Here is a 24,783-nt window from a genome sequence, read left to right as displayed (position 1 = left end):
GGAGTTAACTTTCTCCCTAGTCCTGGTAAGACACAGGAGATTTTTGGCCGCGGCATCATCTGTATTCAACCTCATGGCTAGCGTCAAGCATACTTCCTTATGTTCCTTCCAGACGTCGTTGATTGTCCGCCATCTCGCTCCCCGCGTGGGTTGAGCCCCGTCCCACTGTCATGCACTGAACATGCCACCCACATTTCGTCGAAAGCATCCGCGCACGAGAGGGGAAACGTATGATTAACCCGCCGTCGGGCTCAGACTCGTGAGGCCAGCCCCAAAGCTCGGAATATCCGTGGGACGCACCAAGAGAATTCTAGGAAAGGGACGCCATGGTTACCGGAGGAGGAGGAGCTCTTGGTGAAGTTAAAGAGGGATCAGAGTCTCCGTTGGTCAGATATGACAAGATTGTTCTCTGAACAATATCCAGGAAGAACTCAAGGTTCTATTCAAGTATACTGGAGCACGAATCTCAGCAAGAGATCGTTATCAAAGTTTTCATAAACTTCTGCCGCGATCAATGTGGCGGGTATGTCAATACTCCAATTGGACTTTACCCAGTCACGCTTGCGCTTTCGACTTATGTAAGCCATTAGACTTGCTTATTCCTCCACCGTATCCCAGGTCGGTCATTTCTACATGGTTTGTAGGCCACACTCCCCAGTTTACATCTTCGGAAACCCCGCGAATCAAGTATTGGCTCATCTATCTGTATGTTTGCATGGCATTCACCTGGTTTTATTCTATCTCAGCTATGCCTGCAGCCTGGTGGGCAGAGTATGGCAGAAGCGACGCCTGAACGGGTTACACCACATGAAACATATCTCCCAATCAATTCGTGATATGGCAGCGATGTGCTGTTCCTCCGGAGGTACAGCTCTGCTTTTGAGTGGGGTAGTCCTTCTCCTAAATAAGTGTTCATAAGCCTTTCTAAGGCCAAATTCCGAATTGTCAACGCAAGCTTTCGACATCCTAAAATCCCACTACCGCGCACCCAGATTCAAGATGCCACGCAAAGGACGCAAAGCCGCAAAATTGTGGTCGCTCCACCCAAAGCTTCATGACGATGTAGCACAGTTGTTAAACGAGGAAGGGCTTCAACTAGACTTCTTCGACGCTGATGATGAGGAAACCAACATCGAGGAACAGGACACGAACGTTATGGGCCGATTCATATGCTGAAACAGCGGATGTCACTCCAGCGGTTGGTCGAGCAAAAAGATCGCGATTACAATTCGCATGTACCCCCGACGGTTATATAATGCGCGAGTGTATCACCAGCGATGCAAAAATTGCAGAGCCGTTGGTTGGCCAGTCCTGGATCATGGGTGCTATGCGGAAAGAGTGACATACTGGCTCAAAAAATGGAACGGAATTGAGGTACAGCGACCGCATTTTTCTGGGCAGAGCAGAGGTCCCCATGATAGTGAACTGTGTGAGGGATGTCAAGCTGGTCATTGTCCCAACTCGAATGAAGGATTAGCATCGGCACTGGCCAGGTAAGTTTCGTACTACCGTTTCTTATACACTAACTAACCATTCTAGCATGTGGATTGGATTATGGATATATCCAATCCATACTACCTAGTCGGGTGACCTCTAGTATTTAGATTACTACCTATCTTTTTTAGTATTCTAGCCACACTACTAAGATATCTATATATTCTATTATATAATATGATATATTAACTATTAGATGACCTAAAATAGGCTTAATTAGGGAGGTAGGGTGCCCCCTAAGGGTAAGATAAAAGATAATGCAGAGATATATATCTTACCACTACTATCCTAATCACCATCCTTTAAATCCTAAAATCTACTATAACTCTAGTTTCTCTTAGTAGATCTAATGTTTTTATTTTATAAATAGATAGATAGGACTATTCTCTATCTATAGATATAAAAATATTCTCCTATCTACGCCTAGGTTAGGTTAGATAAGCTTATCAGCTTCCAGAGGCCCTATATCACATGATCACATCATTCACATGCACCCAATGGGTTATCCATATCCATGTGGATTAGGCAGGTTCAACCCATATCCATATGGGTTGGATCAGGCCTACCTAGATCCAACCCAAAGTGTGGATTGGGCGAGTTGGATATGGATTTGTGGATTGGGTCAGCCAGTCTAGGTAGCTACCCCTATCGCACGACAATTCTCATCCAGAAGGCCTCATCCAGCAGTATAAGATCCCGATAGTTAGAGGTAGATTAGAAAAGAATCAAACAGTCAAGACTCTCCCTTGCGTATGCGGTTTACTAAGTGATTGGGAAATCTCATATAGTTCTAAGCTTTCCAACACAATGGTGTGTGTTCGCAGAAGCAGAGTCCCATCAAAAGGGCCCGAGCCCCGACTGAGACTATCTAAGTCTTAATCTTCACCACCGCTGATTACAATGAGTTGCCTAATCAGGACATGAATACAGCTTCAACCATCACCCATTAGTATGATTTCCATTGTTCAATATTGTTGGGAGTTCTAGATAAAGTCTTAATCTTCACCACCGCTGACTATAATGACTTGCCTAATCAGGATATGAATACAGCTTCAACCATCACCCTTTAGTATAATTTCCATTATTTGATATTGTTGGGGGTTTTAGCTACGTCATTTGGATAATCATTATAGAATTGAGCAATGTTATTCACCTTCTTTATAAAACCTTATTTATTCACCTTCTCTACTTTGTATAAGCAGCGGCTCTTCACTGTGAAGAGGGACATTTAAGGTAGGGCTCTTCAGCACTATTCATATTATTCACTTTATTAAAGTAACAATAGTCACTATTCTAGGTGTTGCTGCTAGTGCCAACCTTGAAAGGGAGAAGCAACCTTCCTTCTTTTACCTACTACGTCTTATACCCCTATCCATATTCTCTACTACATACTGATTTTACATTTATACCCAGCAGGCCATACTGCCTCCATTCTATCTCTAGCATTCTTGTGTTCCTGCTATCTCCAGAACAGAGCAAGTTAGGTATGCCGGCTTCGGATGATCAGGCACGTCTTTTAAGGGATATTTCCCTCGTGCAAAGGGTGACTGACTATCAATCAGGCCCGATCTGAACTGTCAGACGGCCATATGTTTCGCTATAGGGGTGACTATTGGCCATGCCTTAATAGCAATGTGGGCGCATCTTCCAATGACTGCGTCCTTGATTGCATCAGGAAGCCGGAGCAAGACAAAGGCTTTAGGAAGGAACCTACCGGTAGGCAAGGCGATAGTATATTCTTGATTCCCTGTGGCTATCTCTGTGTTTCTCAACGATCTTACTAACTGTTCTGTGAGGCGATTAGGCATCCGCAACCTGGCATACAGCATTACAACTTACATATCTGTGTGGCAAAAGAACCTTTCTTCGAAAGTTGATAAGCTGAAAGATATAACAATTGAAGTCCCTGGTCAAGAAGATACAGGACCTCCGCCACAGGCATTGAGGACAACCAGACTGCTCATGTAAATAGACATGGCACAGCCAGCCAGGACGGCCTTGGAACCTGATAATGGTGACGTGGGAGCCAGTGCTGAGGTAGCAGCAATAACAGTAATGGCATGATGTTCATCAAAACAACACGACATCATGCCTATGACCTGGGACCACGAAGCGGACGTCATGGGTTAGGTTTTATGGTTAACACCTGGACCCATCCTGGAGAATAGAATCCCAGTTCAACACCAGCTGCACAAGACTACAACAAAAGCTATCAAACATCAGGGGTCCTGCTGACCCACAGATCTATAGAGCAGCTCTTTACTGCAAACACAATTCATGGCTTGTCTTGCTGCATCCTCCTGACCTATGCTGATCAAAAAAAGGCTTTCATTGATGCAATGCTAGGGTTTAGGTTTGTCTGACAGTCTTTCTCTTGCTGTGCCCAAGGCCAATCACTTGGGTCACAATCACATACACCAGACTGCTAATAGTCTCAGTCCTGGCAACTACAGCAACCCTATCACCTCCAACAGCAATACTACCAACAATAATATCACTAATGCCAATACCCTCAAGTCTAATCATGGTATCACTCCAAAAATTCAGAATCCGTCTACATCAAGTCCAAACACGAGATCCTCATGCTGGAGGGATGTGAGATGGTCAGTTAGACCTTGAGACAGCAGTCTATTCTCCCAGACCTCAACAATTGGTTAGTACCATTATATGAACCACTTCCACCCAGCATGCACTAACTGTTACTTGAACTTCTAGGTGTCTCATGATCTCCTAAGACCAATACAGGATACACGTGCTGTTTGCATCCTGGCACCAAGATTACCTGGGGATTTTCCCAGAATTCACAAACATGACAACCATCAAGCGTCCCATCACCTCCAACAGCAATACTACCAACAATGGCATCACTAATGCTAATACCCTTAAGTCTAATCATGTATTCACTCTGAAAATTCAGAATCTGTCTATACCAAGTCCAAGCCCGAGATCCTCATGCTGGAGGGATGTGAGATGGTCGGTTAGATCTTGAGACAGCAGTCTATTCTCCCAGACCTCAATAATTAGTCAAATACTGAGGCGGCTAATCCGTGCAGCTTCTGCAAAGACAATAAAGGTGCTTATACACCAGAGCTTCGTCATCTGTTCATAAGTACGATTGGCAAAGCTGAGGAGCGTCCGACAATCCCCTCAGCAGATATTCCTTGATGATGTGCTCTCAGATGAAGACACCAAGATGAAGAGTGAGACTGCAGAGATACTCAGAGGGCTTAGGGGAAATTATCTAGCCGTGCATGATCTGACTGGTGCAAGTATGCTCAGTGCCTCACTGTATTACCTTCCTCCTGCCTGCTATATGGATGACTTTGGCTGCTCTTGCTAATCTGTTTGAGTCCAGACTACAGAACTTCCAGACCTCATTTACGCTTGATCGGTTCGATCTTAAGACCTGGGGGAACTGCCTGAAGTTCTTTAAGCAACCTGACGACTTCGGGAAAACCCCTAAAGAGGAAATCTGCATACCTGGCATGCGTCGTCCACTAAGCCCTTACCAGGCCTACGCGGCCTACTGGATGCTGACCACGGAGAAAACCCTGAATGGAGGATATCTCGCGGACGCGATGGGCTTAGGCAAGGTACACAGTCCCTCCGCCATCCAGGCATCATCAACCTACAACATGAATACTAACCCAGGCTTTCTTACCGGACGTAGACCCGGACCGCCATTGCACTTTGTGTTGTTAGCCGCTGGTTACAGGTAGCCACACAGGCTGTGGAGGAGTCACGCGCTGCTGATGACGGCAAACATCTCTCACTTGACGGCCAAGGGCCTGAGGATGTGTGCCCAAGCGCGGCAGATTTTCCCATATGCTGTCCATGCGTGCAGTCGGGCCCTACTGCCCGATACATATCGACCCGTGATGGCTTGAATTTGATTCTCGTCCCTCGTCGCCTCATTTCTGTGTGGGAGAAGGAGTGGACTAACACAGTTGAAGCACACCAATTACTGCGTATGACGCTGCTCCTTGGGCATAGTAATTCAATCAAGGGAATTCCCTTTGTTAAGGGTTATAGGGACAAGCGTGAGCTTATGATTACTGAGGTTGAACGGTGGGCCGCAGCAAAAGCTTGCATGAAGAGCTTAGATGAGAGTCGACATACAGAGCAAAATCAAGCAGATTTTGCTGCCTGTCAACTGGGCAAGGGTACCATTCCTAAAGACGCAGGCCGGTTTGTGATCCTCACAACTCCTCAAAGTGTTGAGAGGCAGGTGCTGCAACCCTTGACTATCAAAGAAATAGTCCCCACCCCTGCAAGTGGCCCGGGCTCCAAGCCTAAACAAGTTCAAAGAGTCAGTGTGCTCGGCGCGCGATTTGCGCGTGCAATCCGGGATGAGTGTCATGAGGAGAAGGGTGAAAAAGGAGGGCTTACTGTTGCTGTTCTTAAGGGTTTGAATTCGCCAGCTATATGGCTGCTAAGTGGCACACCATTTGAGACATCGCCTGGTGATATAGCCGCCTACATCGGTGTGCTGGAGACTGACAAGTGGGAGGAGCACCCAACACTGCGATACTGTACCTCTGAACAGATTTGGAACCTCGGTCGGCAATTCTCCAAGAAGGCAAATAAGCATGATGCTCAGCTAGGGCCTGTCATTCAAAAATTCAAACTGATCCTCACCACACTGGGGTTTATTCGGCGGACTGTTGACACCAGATGGTTTGGTGCATCAATTATCGAACTGCCTCCGGATAAAAAAGTTGATATGGATTGCCCCGTCCCAGGTGAATACCTTGATACAATCAGACCGATGGATTCCGACCTTTTGAGTGAACTGGATAGGATCCAAGTCGCCAAACAAGAAGCTCGGAAGGCAGGCAAGGAGCACAGAGGGAAACTTAGTCAAGCAGGTTTGCGGAAGTTAATACAGCTCCGAATCCTTACTAGCTTCCCAGGACTTGTGGATCTTGCTCCCCAGATAGGTGGTCTTGATAAGCTACCGTACTCTTGGAAGGATCTTGTTGAATGGTGTAAGGCTGAGACGGGATGTGCTATTGCAAAGAACCTAGCTATGGTTACAAGTAGGTCGTCGAAGTTCAAGCATCTGTGTGATATGGTCAGGGAGGGCCTTACAGATATAAATGGCCGACCGGAGAAGCTCTTGGTGATGACGAAGCATCCTGTCACGGTATACATCTTACAGCTGGTAAGTTCCTACTCTCTTTCCTGATCTATTGTTAGTGCGATTAATCATTGGTACTGATCTACCCATGTCTGGCACCCCTAGGCCTTGGCAGATGCGTTTCCGGATCAGTACGTGAAGTCCTTATTAGCAGCCGATAAGGATCGCCAGCTGTATGTGGATGCCTTTCAGAATCACGACACCGGAACTGAAGTCACTGAGGAAGGTGTGAAGATTCGAAGTCCAGGCATCCTTGTGTCCACCACTGGGGTCATTGGGACTGGCTATACCTGTACTCGTGCCTTCCGGGCCGTCCTCTTTGAGCCTGACTATCTGGAAGGTGTCGAAGACCAGGCGTTTGCGCGGATTCGCCGATTAGGCCAGAAGAATCCACATACATTCTGCTTCCGCTTCATCGTGCCAAATATGGAATATGAACAGCGGATCTTCACACGGCAAGGTAATCGCCGGAAATTAACAGCGTCGGCTGAGCAGAGCAGCACACTTCCGGCTAAACCCATCACTATGGAGGATCTCCGGGTTGACTTCCTGGCCCTAAATGGCGCCATTGATGCGTGATGGATCGCCTCTCTGGGTATTGTCGCCCCATTTAGCATCTGGCATCGGCATTCACATCCAAGTGCTGTTCTTAACTCTGTTCTGCTAACTATCAGTCCCTGGTTAATGGATGCAGTATCCCTCCAATGTCTGAGTGACAGTGTGTTTCTCATGTTGTATAATAGATATGCATCACCTGGCGTTTAGCAACACATGGGATTATAAAGGTATGAAAAAGGTTACAATTTAAAGAGCTTGTGAAATCAGATTTCAAAAATTATGTACCCTTGTTGTTTCCTATAACACATAATAGAGTAGACATTCACAGTTCATCCAGTTCATCCAGTTCATCCAGTTCGTCCAGTTCGTCCAGTTTGTCCAGTTCATCCAGCTTGTTCAGCTCGTCCAGTTCATCCAGTTTGTCCAGTTCGTCTAGTTGTCTACTTCATGCAGTTCGTCCATCTTCCATTGTCCAGTCTGTTCCATTCATCCAGCTTGTTCAGCTCGCTCAGTCTGGCGTTTATGATATTTCCTGGGGCTTAGCCTAGCTGTGTTTCCGCAGGTTAAGTTAGGGGCTACTACAATTATAGAACTGTTAATGAAAGAAATATTTAGCCTTATTCTAGGGGTGTGTATGCTTCGGGCACAAAGGCTCTTTCAGACCGCAAAATACTACCATTAAATTAAACCAGACTTGAAACAGACAAAGAGTGGTTATAGCCACTCTATATGTATAATTTTAGCTACTCTTTCATAGTAAGTACCCTTGCTCTGCCTTCTATCTCCTAATCTACAGAAAACCAAAGACATCAATATGAAGATTATTTATGAGGGTGGGTTGGATAGGTAGAGGATCAACCCATATCCAATCCACAACCAGTCTAGTGATACCTCTCTCCTCCGCGATCGTGCCTGCTAACAGATTCCAGATTCTAGATCTTCCTAATCTTAGAAGCTATATACCCAACTAGATTGCGTACACAGGTGGGAGGGCCTGTCTTCTTTGTGTCTGGGATACTCTTCTTATAGTATGTCACGTAGGCCCTGCGGTTCTACGTAGGCCCTGCAGTTCTACACATGACAGTTAGTAGCTGATGCATTCTTAGAATACAATTTCTCATAGGGCGTTATCCAAATCCATATGTTCTCTTCTACCTCCTACTCGCGGCGGTGTTGATTGGCTGATTGCACAGATATGCAACAATTCCAAGCAGTCATGGCCACACTTTCTCCGGCAGCTAGCAGTCATTTGCATCCTGCGGGCCATCTTGGCCGTCCGTCCAGCACACACATGTTTTATCATTGATATACGGGGTGGAAATACAGCAGCTCCATGCCTTGAAAGTCCGTCCTGCGGATATACTCAGTCCAGACTGTTCATTCATTGTCGGTGACCAGTTACTTAGTGATTTGCATCCTACGGGCCATCTTGACCCTTATTGAACTCGCTGAACTCATTGAACTCATACTCATTGAACTCATTGAACTAATTAAATGCGTCTAACTATAAGGTAGTAATAAGCAGTGTTATATAATCAAAATTCCGTACTTAAATGATAGTTCACTCTGGCTATTATGGTATGCAAAGTAGCTAAGAGAATAAAGACATTGTAAATACCTATAAAAAAAAATAATAAAAACAATTCCATCATAGCTGATAGCAGTCACTGAAGTTCCTCAGTGATTGAGGTTAATTTTCCTGTCCAGTCTAATGCCATAGCAGTACGTCCTTGAGCATCTTTAATAGCCTGATCATAATTCTCCTGTTTCAGCCATGATGCAATGCGTTTCGCCCGCCCCATAAAATTATCAATGATTTGTGTTTCTGGGGTATCAAACTGCTCAAGAACTGCCTTAATCAAGGCATGTGCCGGTGATCCAGCTTGCGTGGTATTCCCCTGGTTGATTATAGCTCCGGCCTGATGAAGTTGTTGGAGAAGTTCAAGGTCGAAATATCTCATCGCAAGGTGTAAGACTGAGTGCCCATTATCATCAACGGCCTGAAAGTTGCAGCCCTGTTCACGTAGTATGCGAAAAACCCTGAGTAGATCACCAGGGCGGAACTGGGGTGCCTGAGAGGCAAGATCAATGGCTCGGAGGAGCAACGGTCTCCCTTCAACATCTTGATATCCAGTATACACCGTCATATCGGTACCAGGAATGCCCTGAAGCCGTTGAAACAGGGTCTCCAAAAAAGTTGGGGCTGGGTTCTGAAGTGCAGCATCAAGCACAGTTATGAATGGGTCGTTATCACGAATCTGAGTAAGATCTGCGCCAAATTCGATGGCCTTGTCCAAAAAGTCCACAGATCCATAGCGGCATACAGTGATAAGGTGTGATCTATGCATTGTCCAGCGGCCTCTAGGACGTATACCACGATGGGGCTGCAGTGCATGAGCTGCCACCGCATGTCTTGCTAATCTCTCAAATTCTTCGAGTCCACCAGCCCTTATTGCAGCATCCAGGCAATTACCGGGTTTGCAGATTTCAAACAGCAAATAACCAATGGCAGTTTTGCGTTCCGGGCCTTCAAGGAGCCAGTTAAGGATATTCCTTGCTCGAAAGAGAATAGCAAGCCCAGGGAAAGTAATCCCTTGATAATTACCACCCTGGCGAGCCACTTCTGAAATATCTCTGTGTAGGGCTTGTGCTGCTAATTCCAGGAGTATGTTCAAAGAATCAAGGTCATCCTTGACCATAATTTGTGAGATCGGATCTTCAAGGAGAGGCTGGATTATCTTCAAAGAATCGAGGTCGTCCTTATCCATAGTTTGCGAGATCAGGTCTCCAAAGCGAGAAGGGTCGAAATTAACCGAGCGAAAGAATGTGACTGAGCGAAAGAAGGTTGACTGTTGAACTGCTGGTTGCTGAATGGCATCTCGGGTGAAGAAGATACAGCCTCGCAATCGTCTCTGTAGCGATAAACCCAAGTCAGGTGCGCGCTGGTCGCCTAGAGTTTGATAGAGCTTGATGAGCGCATATACATCACTGGACTGCGATATCTCCATAGCTCTAATCACAGTTTGTCAATATTGTGATGGGGCACCTTATAGGTTGCAGGTATGTAAAGAAGCAGCCTAAGACAGTATACTCACAGGAAGAAGATAATGAGGATGGTATGAAGTGGACACCCCCAGGAAGTGACCATCTATACAGGAGAGGCGGTAGATGGTCCCTTCCCGAGGGTGTCCATGGCACAGTAGGTAGATGAGAAGGGAAGAAAGGAGAGAGAGACAGAAAGGGAGGAGAAGGATCATTTTATAGGTAGTCTAGAGATCTGGTAGGCAGTAGTGGTATCATAGTAATAGTTATTAAAAAGTAAGGTTAAGGATTAGTATAGTGTACAAGGAAGATAAGCATTAAGGGAAGTGAGATTAAAGTTAGAACCTAAGCAGGATGTGAATAAGAAAGTGAGAGAGGGGTAAAAGAAAGTGAGAGATGGTTAAAAGATGAGGTGGTAGAGAAGTAAGGGTAAGGTTAGACTTTATCTCTGTTAGGATGAAAGTATCTTTAAAGATCCTAAAGTGAAGTCACGATAAAGAGTTCTTCAGACAACTATTATAGGCTCTGAAGTATGCATATAGGATCTCTTTTGTGGCCCGCCTAAGGGGCTGTAACCCCCGGATTCAAGCTGCAGGCAAAAGGAAGAGGGATTTTATACAAGAGGTTTTCTAGTTCCAATATCTGATCTGATGGGTCTTTATAGCCATGCGACTTCACCTGAGGCATAGGTTTGCCTACCTACTGGTTAGCACAGAGTTAGTAATTACACTAAATAAGGGCGCAGGGAAGTACTAGACAGGGAATAGATTATAATAAAGAGAGGTAAAAGATAAACAAAAGAGATGTAAAGCAGAAAGTAGCCTGTGAGGCTGCTCAAGCTGAAAAACCTCCCTTCTTTCCTTTGTCTGAAGAAAACCCTAATAAAGGATGCCTACTATATCACTCATTGCAACACCTCTTTATGTCTCACTGTGGTGTTATAATGTGTTTCTCTTTATGTAAGTCTTTGTTCACATAGCCCTTTTAGAACATCTCATTCACTGCGCAAGGTGAATGTTTGCGCAGTGAATGTTTGAGGCTAGCTAGATATTCACAGTTGTGCATCTCCTCATGCCAGGTTTCAGAGCCTCAACAATAATTCTGGGAGATATAAAAAGACCCCACAGCCAGCAATATAGTCTTAGCGACCCGGAGAAATTTTAGTAGCTTCCTTATATATATAATAGATTCTACATGCTCCTATATGCTTTTATATAGTAATGACTATCATCATATTATCATCAAACCTTTCTAGATTCTACAAACCACTGCCCTCCTCACCCCTACTGTCCAGTACTATCAGGTACATTCATGCACACCGCACTCCGCGCCATGCCATACCGCGTTACCTATCTCAACTGGGATTCCCTTTTATACATTGGCAGAGCCCATTCCCATTGGAATAGTCCGTTGGCTCACACACCATCGTGTCCCCAGACGCACAGGTATAAACATTCAAGCACTGCTGGACGTCATAGCACATCGCCGCATGAGGCGGGGCAGTTTTGGGAGGCGGGGCCCAGCAAGTGCACGCTCCGGATTCGCATTGAACGGCCCCGGGCTTGGGGCAGTTATCCTCGCATTCATCAGTAAGACGGCAGGGGCCTCCGATTGGGACGCTCGAGCTTTTGGGAGGCGTTGGAGTGGTGGTGGGGATGGTTTTGGTAGGGGTGGTGGTGGTGCGAGTGATGGTGCCGTCCCAGTCCTCGTAGTAGCGGCTGTCCGGGTTCTGCACGCTGTCCGGGTTGCGCGGGTCCAGGAAGTCCGGGTTCTGCTTGAGCGGGGTGCCAGGGCAGAAGAAGCCCGCGCAGCTGCTGCCACAGCCGGCGCCGGCGCAAGTCGGCTGGGGCGGGCCGGTGCGGAAGGTCAGGGGCGACGGCTGGGGCGGGAACGCGACGGGGCAGGACCCGCCGCTGCTCTGCCGTTTTGCTTTGGAGAAGTCGCTGCATTCGGGGACAATGGATCGGCCCCACTTCTGACCGTTCCAGACCACATTGTCGATATACCTCTGGTAGGGCCCTTCGGGGTGGTTGGGCTGCGGCTGCCGGCGGTATGCAAGGCGCAGAATCCTCTCCTTCACGCTGGCGGCGGTGGTCAAGGTGGAATCGAGGCCGCGGAAATATGCTGCCAGACCGGCGACCGTTGCGGAGGCGAAAGACGTCCCCTGGGTGGTGCGGTACTCTGTCGCGGACGCGGGGTCAGAGTCGGCCATCCGCAGACCGTAACCAGGCGCGTAGCAGGTAACCCAGTCCGCATTGGCGTGCTGGCCCAAAATGCCTTGTCCGAGAACCGACCCGACGACGATGAGCTCTGGGATATGGTTGGGGTTGGCGGGGTCTCCGAAAAGCGCCGGATAGCCGTTGGGAGAGCCAGGGGAGTTTCCGGAGCCCGTGACGAACACGGCGCCGAGTTTGATGATCTCTCGAATCAGTAAGGCTAGGCAAGAGGCAAGAATGGTCAGTCAAAGAGCACGGCGTCCTACTTGGGGATGGACAAGAAGAGACTTACCCATCTTCTCCAGAAATGCCGCCGTCAAATCGCCTTGGGGGATCGAGATGGAGAGGTTGACGACGCTCTTGGCCCCCCTCGCCCCGGTGGATATGTCGGCGTGCACCTTGGCGAGCGCGTCGAGCCAGTGCTCGTTAATGGACTTTTGAAAGTCCCACGCGGTCGCCACCACGGTCGCCTTGCGCGCGATGCCAACCGTCTTCCCCACCTCCTTGGAGAGACACAAGCTTCCGTGCCGCTTGGGGTCGTTTTCCATCCAGCCGCTCACGGGGTACGGCCCCGGAAGCAGCGGGTGGAGGAACGACACGTCGCTGAATTCTGGGTGCGAAGGCTGGGCGCCAAAGTCGACGTGGTACACATAAGTGCCCTCGCCCGCCGACGAGTCGAACCTATTACAGTCTGTATCAGTCACGGTCTCACACACACACACACACACACACACACACACACACAGGAGGAGAGGAACACAGCAGGGGAAAAAACAAACAAAAGAACAGCATACCTGTAATCTCCCTGGACTGGGACGGGACCGATATCAGGAGGCCAGGAAAGTGAGACCATGTTGTCAGGCGAATTCCGCTCGACAATCTCGCTGCGCTTGGCAAGAATGGACCGCTCTTGTAATTCACTTTCAGTGCTGTTCAAAGTGTCCATAAACCAATCATCGTCCCCAGCAGGTGGTCCGCTTTCCGAGGTCGGGTTACGGGCCACGCCCCAAAACCTGACCATCAGTTGGCCCTTGGGGATATAGGCGTCCGCGACCTGCGCGTGGCCCCGGATGGCGTCGGTCTGGTCGCTGGTGAAGGCCGGGACAAAGAAGAACATGGTGCCCAGCTGGTCCGTCCTGGACTCGAACAGATCCAACGCGGAGCCCCCAAGCTGCTGCTGCAGGGTGGTCCTGATGCCGTCGACGTTCCGCGGGTCGCGAGGGATAACCACGCGAGGAATGGCCGTGGCGGTGGTTGCGATTGCGGTCGTCGTCGTGATGTCGCTTGCGCCGCACCCCGTCACCTGGGTGCAGAAGGAGATGGTGGATGTCGTCGTGGTGACGGCCCGCTTGGTGAGCTTCCGGAACTCTTCGAAGGGGATCCGAGGCGCCCGTGTCGGGGCGGCCCCTTCGGCGGCCCGCTTGGCCACAATGCCATATGAGAGGGTCGTGGTGCACACGCTGGCTGTCGCTGTCTCGCAGCTGTCCTCCTCCGGGTCTGGCTTGTCCGGGTACGTGGGCTTGCGATCGGGGCCGATGCTAGAGGGAAGATCAAATAGAAGCGTCAGCAACGACACAGCGAAGTGGAGGTGAAGGAGAGATGAAGACCATGCATGGCTCGGGGATGTTGCCGGCCGACTTACGTGATTTGGGGCCAGGGAATTTTCAGTGTGAGTCCTGGGGGTGGGTTGGGTCCGACTGGCGGCGGGCCTCCCCTATATGAAAAGTTTAGCACGGCGGCAGCCAAAAGAAGGAAGGTATCGGCTTGTGCCGGGGGGAGTGACATACTCGGGGTAGATGCCCGGATTTTTGAAGCCGGGCAAGACGATGCCACCAACATTGGGGGGGCACGACCATATGAACCAGACCCAGCAGGGAATGACAGGAACAGGATCACCACCATCCACCTGGATCGCAGTGGGCTCTGGGAGCCAGTCCCTGACCCAACTTGCTGTTTCCGTGGGGAAAACGGTGGCGGGGAACGGCCCGGTAACAATAGGAACGACGACAGGGTCGCTAGTAGAGGTCGTCGTGGAAGTTCCGCTTGGATCTGGCATCGCACTAGGGCCACTCCATGGCCACGGAGGCGGACGGATGGTCCGGGCTACGGGCGCCGCTGTGATGTCGGCGACGGGAGTCGGCGTGATGACAAAGGGGGGCGGGCTGACACTCGCCGTCGGGATGATGATGGACGGGACGCCACCGTCGACTGTCGTGGTTAGGATCACCTCCGAGAAGCTGATGAGGTCCGTGGTCACCGGCGGGATGGAAATCTCAGTGGAGACGGTGACAGCAGTGTAGTGGGTCGTCACGGTGCCGTCAACCGTATCCGTTGTCATCCACCCGAACTCGAGAGATGTTTGCCAGGGGTCGAAGGAGATGGTGGTCGGACTGGCGAGGGAAGAGGGTGGGAGGACAAGGACACAGGGGGGCGCACACTGGGCCGTCGGCGCGGTCCAGACGGCGGGATCCAGGGTGACGGTGGGATACTTGTCCTGATTCCCGTCGTCGCCAATGGGTCGGCTGCCACAGATATCGGGGCAGTAGCCGTGTTCGCAGGCAAACTTGCAGAGGCCGTAGTCGTCCGTGGACGAGTCGAGGTAATATCCCGTCACGTTCGTCTTGGGCGGTGTCTGAACCAAGATGCCGGTCGAGGTACAGGTGCAAGCGTGGATGGGGCAGAAGCCAAGATGGCATCCAAAGTCGCAGAGGCCCTGGAAGGCGCCGGCGCCGGTGCCCCCCGTGCATGCGGGCGGCAGGAAAGGCGAGTAGCCCAGGACGACGCCGTCGTTGGGAGTCTGACCGCAAACCAAGTCCGGGCAGTACCCGTGGTTGCAGTCGAAACTACAGAGCCCCGCGAAGGAGCCGCTCTTCCCGGGGAGCGGATAGCCCGCCAGTCCCGTGTCGTTAGGGGCATTGGCGACGCCCTTCTTGAGGCAAGTACAGGCGGCGCTGGGGCAGCTAGATAGGGGTGGGTAGGTCACAATGTCAGTGATGTTGACTGATACACAAACGGGCCGGAAATCGTAGGGTCGGATCGGGGCAGTCATGTTAATGTACTTACTAGCCATTCGCACAGGCGAAGTCGCAGACGCCGATGAATTCAAGCACACCGAAACCCTTGACGCAATCCAACTTGGAAAGGTCGCCAGTGGTCGTGACCGGGGTGATAGGGGGACCCCTGGCACTCCCCACCCAAGGGTTGTAATTGTTGAGGCCTCCATTGCAGCTGCTGGTGATGGACGCCCCCGTGATGGTGGCAATGGTCGCGCCCCCTCTCTTCACCGTCACCACGACTTGACCGCTTGCCGTCCCGATCGGGACGCTGCCGTGGTAAACACCAACGCCCCCGTGGGGTTCCTGGTCCCATCCGCCGGCCTGAACCACGCCGCCGATGCTGACTTGGACCTGGGCGTTGCTTGTGAGGAGCACGTCGTAAAAGACCCTGTCCTCCATCATGGCGTTGGGCGAGTACTCGAACTGCAGCTGGTTCGCCGTGTTGCCGGTGGTGCCGCCGTCGGAACAGGCCCCGTTCTTGTTGACTCGGTACCATGCCACGAGGCGCTCTTCCGTGACGGTGGCGGTTCCGGACTTGTACATGGAGATGTAGTACGGGAGCGTCTCGCGCCAGCCGTCGTGGGGCATGTCCTTGACGTAGTTGAAAGGAGCACGGCCAATGTCGAAAGCCTCGTACTGGCGGTCGTCCAGGGGGCCGATATAGTGCGACTCGCCGTAGTCATTCCACGAAATGATCTCGATGAAGTCGGGCTGGCGGTCGAGGGAGATGGCCTGCTGCCAGCGCTGGAACCACATGTCGTCGCCGCGCCATAGCCAATTCTTCTCGTAGCCGGGCAGGTTGGTGTAGAACCACGGGGAGATAGGCATCATGTACGGCTTCGAACCCAAAAAGTCGTAGTACGAGGCGTCGGGATAGGTTGTCATGTTGGCCGGCCCCTTCGGCCAGGCGTCCCAGCTGAAGAGACCGTCGGCAATGCCGTCGCCCAGGTGGACGGCTGGCTGGGCACCGACAGATGACCAGTCGGGCATGAAGAAACAGTTGGTCTCCTTCTTGATATCCTTCCAGTCGTCGGCATTATTGGGACCCTCGAAGGTTGAGACGAATGGCTTCCCGGCCGTCTTGAAGTAGGTGTCTTTGGCGCCGTATCCCTTGATCATGTCGATGACGACAGACTTGTCCCAGGGGCCATTGCCGGCGTAGTCGAATGAAAAGAGGAGCTGAAAGCCAATGTCATCGGCCGCGGTGAAGGCCATGGGCAGGGCAATGTCGTTGGTGGGGTCCTTGTTGGCCATGTTCAGCACAAAGGCATCTATGCCTGCAGCTTGGGCGGCCTGCATCTCATGTCTCCAGTCGATCAAGCCAAGGGACTTGGTGTTGCCCACCTGCGCGGCGTCCGGTGTCGTTAGTCAACCCCTGGGGCGGACAGGGAGTGAGATGTGACTTACCATATAGTGAGCAAACACGGCCTTGGCTTCGACAAGGCTCACGCCCCATGCCAACGCCGAAGCGAGGGCAGCCAGCAGCTTCATGGTGACTTGGTCTGACTGTGGGAAGCAGCCGGGCTGGAAGGATGTGCAAGCATATGAACCGAGCCTGCGGGAAAAGAACGACCTCCTACCTCCTTCTTATACCTGAAGCTACCTACCCATCACCCGAAAGCCCACATGGCAGGGGGCACACTCCGGCCTGAGGTGCTCCGCCCGGAGATTATCTAAACCATAGAGCGCAAGTGGCCGGGGCGTCCACAGCCCAATTTCCTCAGTGCTTATGACTACAGAGTAGTCCTCTTCCACAGAACTAATATCGGCAAAATAGTGGCGGCAATTTGGAATTCTGACACCTCCTGCGCCGCAACTTAGTTTATTTAGTAACTTTCTAGAACGAACAGAAAGCACAGCTTCTTGCCGGCCGGCCGATTGTGAAAACTGACCATTCGCTATGAAGGGCACTTATGAAGGGCATCAATAGTTTAGCGACCTTCCTCGTTGGTACACCCAGGCACTGGCAGCCTCTGCATGACTCATTCGGAGCCATTCGGAGCCGTTCGGCCGTTCCCTCGAACGGTCGAACCCGTGGGACGCTATCAAAACGTGTCTAAGCGATGCTTAGCTGCTGGTCAGGAACTATCGAGGCAATTTCAAACAGACTCGGTGTGGGAGCAAATGGCATTGGCGACGAGGGCGGCTGCCCCGGCCGCTCTAAATGAGGCTACTGCAGATGGTCCCCCGTTGTCACATCCCCAGTGCAACGTTGAGCGGCCTGTTTACCGTAGTAAAAACAAACTAGAGAAGAAGGAGAGGTAACTAGCGATGTCTGGAGACTAGACTAGAGAAAGTCCTGAGAAAAATGAGGAAGAGGACTGAGTAGTTGTGATGGGGACTGAACTAGAAGTCCAGGCAGGTACCACCAAGCAGTCTAACTAGATATAATCTAGTATGAGAGGCTACGAGGTAACCGTTCTTTAAGCCTCCACACTAGGTTTAATTAGTACTAGTGAGGTTGTATCGCTAAGAAAAGGGACCAAGAAAGGGCCTAGACAAATGGGCTCACTTGTTGTAGTAGTAGGTGACCGGTGCTGTGAACCTCGCATGACACTCGCCTGCTCACAGCTCACGCGCAACTAGTGAGTGGCCAAGGCGCCATTCATCCTTCGCGCTGGAACTAGTTTCAGATTCCAAATAATGTTGACTGTTGTGTTTTCCTCGGACGGTGGACCGAGGGAAAAGCACATGCAAAGACCTTGATCAGGCCAGCGCTAAATCATCGAAATATCTATGATTGGTGTTCCTGAGGGTCTGGATTCTTGGCAGTAAGGCAACAACTCCTCGCTAGGCTGGATTGGGAAGGCACCACCATGCTAGTGTACTTCCTTGCTTTTTAATGGCCAGGTATCACGTGATTATTAATGAGTGGAGATTGCTGATAGGCTGCCGGCCCGGCGGGCCGTGGGATATCCATGCCTTAGGCTGCATCCACTCCGGCGGGGTGGGTGCGAGCCTGAGGCACGGATACGCAGGACACCTGGCCCCCCTTCAACCATTAATATTGACTATCATGGAGCATCTCGGTCAGTCAATTCTGACAAGTTTTGCCTCGGTTCCAGATATATTCCGAGTATTGCTCGTATCCACTCACCTTGCCCACCTTACCCACCCGTCACCCATGCTGTCTCGCGCCAGAATCATTTTCCGCAAGCTCCGTGGTAGTGGCAGCCGTGGCAGCGAGCCCGCGCCATCAGCGCCGGCCATGACGGCAGGGAGTGAAACGGACGACCCACCCCCTCGCGCCCTCCATATCAGCGACTGGAGGCGGTCAGCCCCCGAGCAACGCTACCACGGTCAACAGCGCATGGAAATTATTGTCGTGAATGCCAAAGGCTCCGCCGATGGCTCTCGTCTTGACGAAGTAAGTGCCCAGTGTAATAAGCTCTGAGAACCCCCAGCTGAGCTTACCCTACGTGGTTCATTAGCTACTGGGGAGAGAGAAGGATCCTTGGCGCGAGTTCGACGTTACATTGGACGACTCTGGCACAGATTTCGTTTGTAATGGTTACCTCTTCGCTGTCCACTTCACCTCGGCCAGCGGTCGGGGGTCTTATTCAGCGATGCTCTCCCTCTATCAGCATATCCCCCTCATCTTCACATATGATGCTTCATCAAGGGAATCATGGGACGAAATGGTCACCGAGTATGAGGGGATGCGCAGCCGCTGCAAAGATGGGGTCCACCCCTTTCTTACAATAATGATTGCCGCTATGGGTGAAGGTGAAGCCCTCATGGACGCGGAAGCTAAGGCGTTTGCAGCCCAGCGGGACTGTCTCTTTGTCAAGGTCTCACCCAGAACTGGGCGCGGCATGTGCGATGCAGTCTGCTCACTAGTTGAGCTGGCGTACGGCGCTCGTGATCAATATACTACGGATCAGGAGGACTCTCCCCAGAGGTTAAAGAGGGCGAACGCAATTGCGGCATTATTCCCACCTAGGGATGTCTAGCTCAGAAAAAGACTGCATAGGACCGGTGCGTTCAGGTGGGTGAGAGAATGGCCAGGAGATTAGGCGCTGCTAAATATATTCAGTGCTCTGCTCAGAATTAATGCAATGTGAAGGAGGTCTTACAAGCAGTAGACGGTTCTCAGACTTGCGACACATCCAGTGTATTCTTGAAGGCACTCACGGACTGATCATACTTGCTTGGACCAGGAATCTGTGTTCCCCAAGAGCAAATGTCTACTCCAAAGGAGAAGAGCACAGGCGTAATTTTCCAAAAGATTATGCTTTTAGGAGGGACGTGCTGGATCGTCGAAGTCATATGAGTTCCACTCGTTTAATTATTTAACTATTGGGCTACCAGCAATCTTGTGCAACCTTCATCCTCAAAAGCCAGCACAGACGTACATGCAGATATTGACGGTGCTGCAGCACCTTGTTTAGTCCTCGACCAGGCACAAGAGGTGTACCACCCAAAACGCCATAAAGCTCGCCGACAACTTAGACGTCCCCAGTAGCCAGGAATCCTTCGTGACACGATTAAATGTCGTTGTTTCCATCAGAGATACATCCATCGAAAGGTAGGCCGACACCACAGTAAGCATCCTCGCTAAAGTTGCTGACCTTGCCCAGCTTCAACCACCCATTCCAAGTGCCGCCTTGATCCAGACGCAAACACTGTATTTCGCAGACTGTCCCATTCTCCGCAATCCGAATGTACTCCGCGACGGCACCTTGTATCGCACTTTCCTGGGCCGTCGTATTGCACTGGCCAGTAGCATTGAATGACCACTTGACATTATCGAAGCTGCCGGTGATACGTCGACAACTGGGCTGATCGAAAAAGCCATTGACGATGCGTGAAAACCCTAGTAACGGTATCGTGCGCGGAGTCCACGTTTGCCATACTAATTACAGGTGACCATAAGGTCTAGTGAGCGCAGAGTCCATGTTGATTCCCATCCACTCCAGAGTCCACAGGTCCCCACTGTCCCGCCTTGGCAGAGTCTATGTCTTGCTCCTGGAGTCCACATTTCCCCCTAAACCTTTTTTTTTTTATCTATTTTTCTTTTCCCCTCCGCTGACTCTCCCCGAGCCACCAACCATCATGTAGTAGAGGTTTGATTTTAATCAAGTCTTAATACTATTACTATTACTATATGTATATATATTAGAGTTAAATGTCTGTAAGAGGTTTTGCAGTCATCTATAATTTATAATTTATAATTCATAATAATAATTAATTAACTCCTTATCCTAGTAATCTATCCTATATTAAATTACATTCCATTCTCTGGTATAGTTTACTTCCTAGTTATTTATCCCATCTCTCTCCAGAGAGTCAATCCTCCTGAAGTTAAGTTATAGTGTGCCCTTGAAATCATATCTCTAATCAAGGGGGACAGTGGCTAAAGTAATTATAGATACCTCTCTCCTATAGTCTAGTATCCTATGGTCGCGCCTTAGGTAAAGCTGTCTATTAAGTTAATCCACTATCTACTCCTACATAGAATATAATGATTAAGTATTTAAGTATAATCAGGATCATCATAGTAGAGGAAGAACCTAGCTGATTAAATCATAAGATGTGTAAGGTATGATATAGTTAAGGGGGATCTTGCTTATATTTTATTTAAAGCTAGTGCTTTCACTATAGAGGGAGAGTATAGGAATATATATTTCTAAAGATTAATACTATTAATAAATTTTTATTCCGCGACCCCCCACCATAGGGCGCGTAAGTTAACTATTTAAGGGCTAGTGGTAAATATTTCCTTATAATAAACCAGGCTCTGCCTACAAAAGCAAAGATCTATCTAGAGAGAGAGAAATAAGAAATAATAAACTAGGGTATTCATACTGTGTTCTAAAAATCATCACTGCTCATCTACTCATTATTTATATATACTCATTAATAATTAAAGCCCTGAGGCCAATGGCACTGAGAGAAAGAAAGAAAAAGGCTAGTAGTTAGTCTATAAAGCCTTATAGTTATAAGGTAGTTAAGTAATAAAGAATACAGCAGATAAAGGCTGTGTAAAAAGGCTGCCAAGGCTTCTATGGTGGTAGTATAGTCAACAAAGATAAAAGGGAGGCAAGAAAAAAAGCTATACAGAAGGGCCCTAATACTCCCATCCATGGTGGGGTAGTGGTAGTGTAGTTACTAAAGATAAAACAGGGGCAAGAAGAAAGCTGTGTAGAAGGCCCCTGATGCTCCCATGGTGGTAGTATCATTAACTAATAAAGATAAAATGGGGCAAAAAGCTATGTAGAGTGATTTATAGCCCTTTTAGTGCTGGCTAAAAAGTAAGGGCTGCGCCCCTAATTAGAACTTATACTAAGCAGGCTTTCACTGGCGCCTGGGGTGCTTAGCTGCTACTATTAGTGCTAGAGCATCATCAGTCCTGGCTAGAGAGAGCAGTGCATGGGCAGAAAGTAAAGGAAAAGAGAGAAGAGAACTTACTAGATAGTGCCTTATATTTCTATTAAGTCCCCTGCTAACCCTGCTGGCTGGGTAGTGGTGCAGTAACTTAGGGAGGTATTCTAGGGCCAGACTAGCTAGGAGGAGTATTAGTCTAGTAGAGGGAAGGTAATAGGTAGTAGGGCCTATTTAGGCTACTAGGGGAGCTTAGTAGGGAGCTTAGTAGTAACATCTCTCTAGATAATACTAGTAGATTTAGATTTAACTAACTTAGTGGTGATGTGCTTAGAATAACTCCCCAGCTTATCTAGAGCAGAGATCTTAGTTATATTACCTAACCCTAGAAATCCACTATTAGAGCCTAAATCTATATAAAGGGGGAAGGGTTCAAGGGGGCATACTAGGTCTAACTATAATAATACCTCTATCTCCTTATCCTAGGCAGTAACTTAGACCTTCTTTAAGTACTTTAGTGCGGCTTCATATTCCTCTAGGCTTAGGTCCACCCATACTAGATAATAATCACTGCTACTAGGGCCGTCACCATCATCATTATTATTATACTTATCACTACCATCGCCATCACTCAAGCTAGGCTGACCATCCTTACTACCAGGGCCATCACCATCATTATTATTATTATTATTATTATTATCATTAGGATGGCAGGAGTAATTATATCTAGAAGAATTAGACCTGCTTTAGCTTCTACTATTATCCTCCTTACTATTGGACCGCATATATTCATCTAACTTAAACTATCCTAACTATTAGCCTTAAGCTCAGAGATAGACTAGGGTTTTTAGTCCTAGCTAAGTACCTACTAGTCTTAGCCGCGACTGAAAAGTGCCTGAAGAGAGGGGAGGATGGTAGGTAGAGGAGGGGATAGGAGTATATTACCTTAGTAGCTACTATAGCCTTATTATGCCTCTACTGGGCAGGGCCCTTACTTAGTAAGGCCTGCCTGACCCTTTCCTAGGTGTGGTCTTTGGGAGTTAACTTCACTTATATATAGTTAATATCTCACTATAGGAGACTAAGGTCACCTAGGTTATTAATACTAAGCTAACTAGCTTACTAGCTAAGCATGCAGAGAAGGTAATCCTCTACTACCTGCTAAATAACCCTAGCCTCCCTAGCCTCCTATACGTCCTTATTAGCCTTATATATGTCCTTATTAGCCTTATCTGCATCTATTATCACCGCCACCATCACCAGGGGCTTAAGAAGGTCATAGAGGGATATAGCTAGCTAAGGAAGGGCCTTCACTATATTATTATACTCTACCTATCTTAAGATTATATACTCCTAGAATAGTATCTAGGCCTTCTATAGTGTACCCTATCCTAGGTGGTGGACCCGCCCCACCACCTAGAACAGGGTGTTTAGATTATACAGGGGCTCTAGAAGCACTACTTAACTATATTAAGTATATAGGTTTAGGCTATATGCCCTATACTAGTAAGATGTTAGCAGCATATAGCAGTCACTATTAGCTTAAGTAAACTATTCAGCCACATCCTGTCGGGCGGCGTCATTCATGGAGGCCTAGATAGTGAGGTATTTTACACTAATAGTATCTAGAAATATTTTAACTAGTTATATAATTATAGGCTAATGGGCAAAGAGTAAAAAATATAGTACTAGTATATCCCTAGTAGTAAAGAGACCTTCCAGATAAAAGATACATAGTAGGTAGTATAACTTTACTACATCTACTATGAGATAATATGCCTTCCCTAGCTAGTTTATTAGTATTATATTTCAGGCCCCTTTGCTTATCTGCTACTAGAAATTAGAGAAGCTATAATCACTGTATTTAATACTCTTATTAATAGCTATCACTATTATATTAGATTAATTATTAGCTTACTAGTAGTACTCATTAAGTGTCATACTGAAGGATAAGTAGCAGAGGAGGCGCATGATGTGCTAGTTAAGGTAACCTATACTATTACTACCTAGGCCACCTATATTATATACCTCCTCTGCTAAGCCACTGCGTCCCTTCTTTATCTTAGATAGGAGCTTTATAAAACATGTGTTATAGTCTTTACATAATCACAGCAGGTGCTATAGGTTAATCATCATGATCTATAGGGCAGGGATATCATCACCTATAAGGGCCCCTTGCATATTAACCCTATTAATAGGGTCACCTATATCATGTTACAGGCAGGTCATGCGCATGATTAGAGGGAGCACCCAGAATGCATCCCTTAGTATAAGATAGCTAAGCTAGAAAAGGCTAATAAATACCTTAGGTTACAATAGGTGGTAGGGGGGTGGGGTTAGGAGCACTGCCTAGCTAGTAAATTACTTATATTCTGCAAACTAGTCTATATTACCTTTATTACTACTATTGTTAATAGCACTAGCACGCTTTATGCTTAAGTACAGAATAGCCAGATAGCCTGACATATCAAAAGCCCTATTATACAATAGTGTTGCTGTAAGAAACCAGATGTGTTCTGCTTCAAGCTGGCTAACTAACTAGTGTACGCGCGTCTAGATGGTCTTAGCTATATAGCCCTCATCATCATCACAGACCACATAGCCAAACCACCCGGATATTAATGTCTTAAAGTGCTTGCCTAGGTGCACCTTTTAGCCAGAGCTAACCTTATCCTCTACCCTACTATTCTCCTTATCACCTTGCAGCTCCATGAGTTGCTTAATAATGCAGGCATTCTTATCAGCACTATCAGTGTTATCTACCCTATCTACCTAGCTGTTAGCACTCTTACCCTTTATATTAACTTCCTGCATTATTCACCCTGACCAAGTAGTATAAAAGGAAAGCATAATAGTGCGTGTTATAGTGATATTAATAATATCTAAGGACTATAGTCTCTTCTTTAGATTACTCAGGGTGTTAACTATGAGTTACTTCTATAGATAGTCTAAT

At 48.5% G+C, this 24,783-nt stretch overlaps 5 protein-coding genes across 5 annotated transcripts; 2 read left to right on the top strand and 3 right to left on the bottom strand.

Annotated features, from left to right (window-relative positions):
* Window positions 1-4,811: 4,811 nt before the first annotated feature.
* On the top strand, window positions 4,812-7,213 carry Aud_008690 (uncharacterized protein; the record flags this gene model as incomplete). Its single annotated transcript, XM_043293555.1, has 3 exons — window positions 4,812-5,087; window positions 5,165-6,658; window positions 6,740-7,213. The coding sequence occupies 3 exons, from the start codon at window positions 4,812-4,814 to the stop codon at window positions 7,211-7,213; spliced, it is 2,244 nt and encodes a 747-aa protein (XP_043149490.1).
* Window positions 7,214-8,856: 1,643 nt separating this feature from the next.
* Window positions 8,857-10,200, bottom strand: Aud_008689 (uncharacterized protein; the record flags this gene model as incomplete). The annotated part of the gene is made up of 1 exon (XM_043293554.1): window positions 8,857-10,200. The coding sequence occupies one exon, from the start codon at window positions 10,198-10,200 to the stop codon at window positions 8,857-8,859; it is 1,344 nt and encodes a 447-aa protein (XP_043149489.1).
* Window positions 10,201-11,588: 1,388 nt separating this feature from the next.
* Window positions 11,589-16,997, bottom strand: Aud_008688 (uncharacterized protein; the record flags this gene model as incomplete). Its single annotated transcript, XM_043293553.1, has 7 exons — window positions 11,589-12,670; window positions 12,743-13,131; window positions 13,245-13,988; window positions 14,093-14,164; window positions 14,238-15,410; window positions 15,514-16,850; window positions 16,914-16,997. 7 exons carry the CDS (start codon window positions 16,995-16,997, stop codon window positions 11,589-11,591), a joined length of 4,881 nt encoding a protein of 1,626 aa, XP_043149488.1.
* Window positions 16,998-18,522: 1,525 nt separating this feature from the next.
* On the top strand, window positions 18,523-19,459 carry Aud_008687 (uncharacterized protein; the record flags this gene model as incomplete). Its single annotated transcript, XM_043293552.1, has 2 exons — window positions 18,523-18,873; window positions 18,938-19,459. 2 exons carry the CDS (start codon window positions 18,523-18,525, stop codon window positions 19,457-19,459), a joined length of 873 nt encoding a protein of 290 aa, XP_043149487.1.
* A 534-nt stretch (window positions 19,460-19,993) lies between these two features.
* Aud_008686 (uncharacterized protein) lies at window positions 19,994-20,322 on the bottom strand (the record flags this gene model as incomplete). The annotated part of the gene is made up of 1 exon (XM_043293551.1): window positions 19,994-20,322. A coding segment is annotated over one exon (329 nt), but the record flags the coding sequence as incomplete, so codon positions are not given.
* Window positions 20,323-24,783: the final 4,461 nt, after the last annotated feature.

This window comes from Aspergillus udagawae, assembly GCF_001078395.1.
Source record: "Aspergillus udagawae IFM 46973 DNA, scaffold_7, whole genome shotgun sequence".
In the NCBI taxonomy this organism is placed as follows: Eukaryota; Fungi; Ascomycota; class Eurotiomycetes; order Eurotiales; family Aspergillaceae; genus Aspergillus; species Aspergillus udagawae.
The sequence above is the reverse complement of the archived record's forward strand: the minus strand, read 5'-3'. Positions and strand labels throughout refer to the sequence as shown.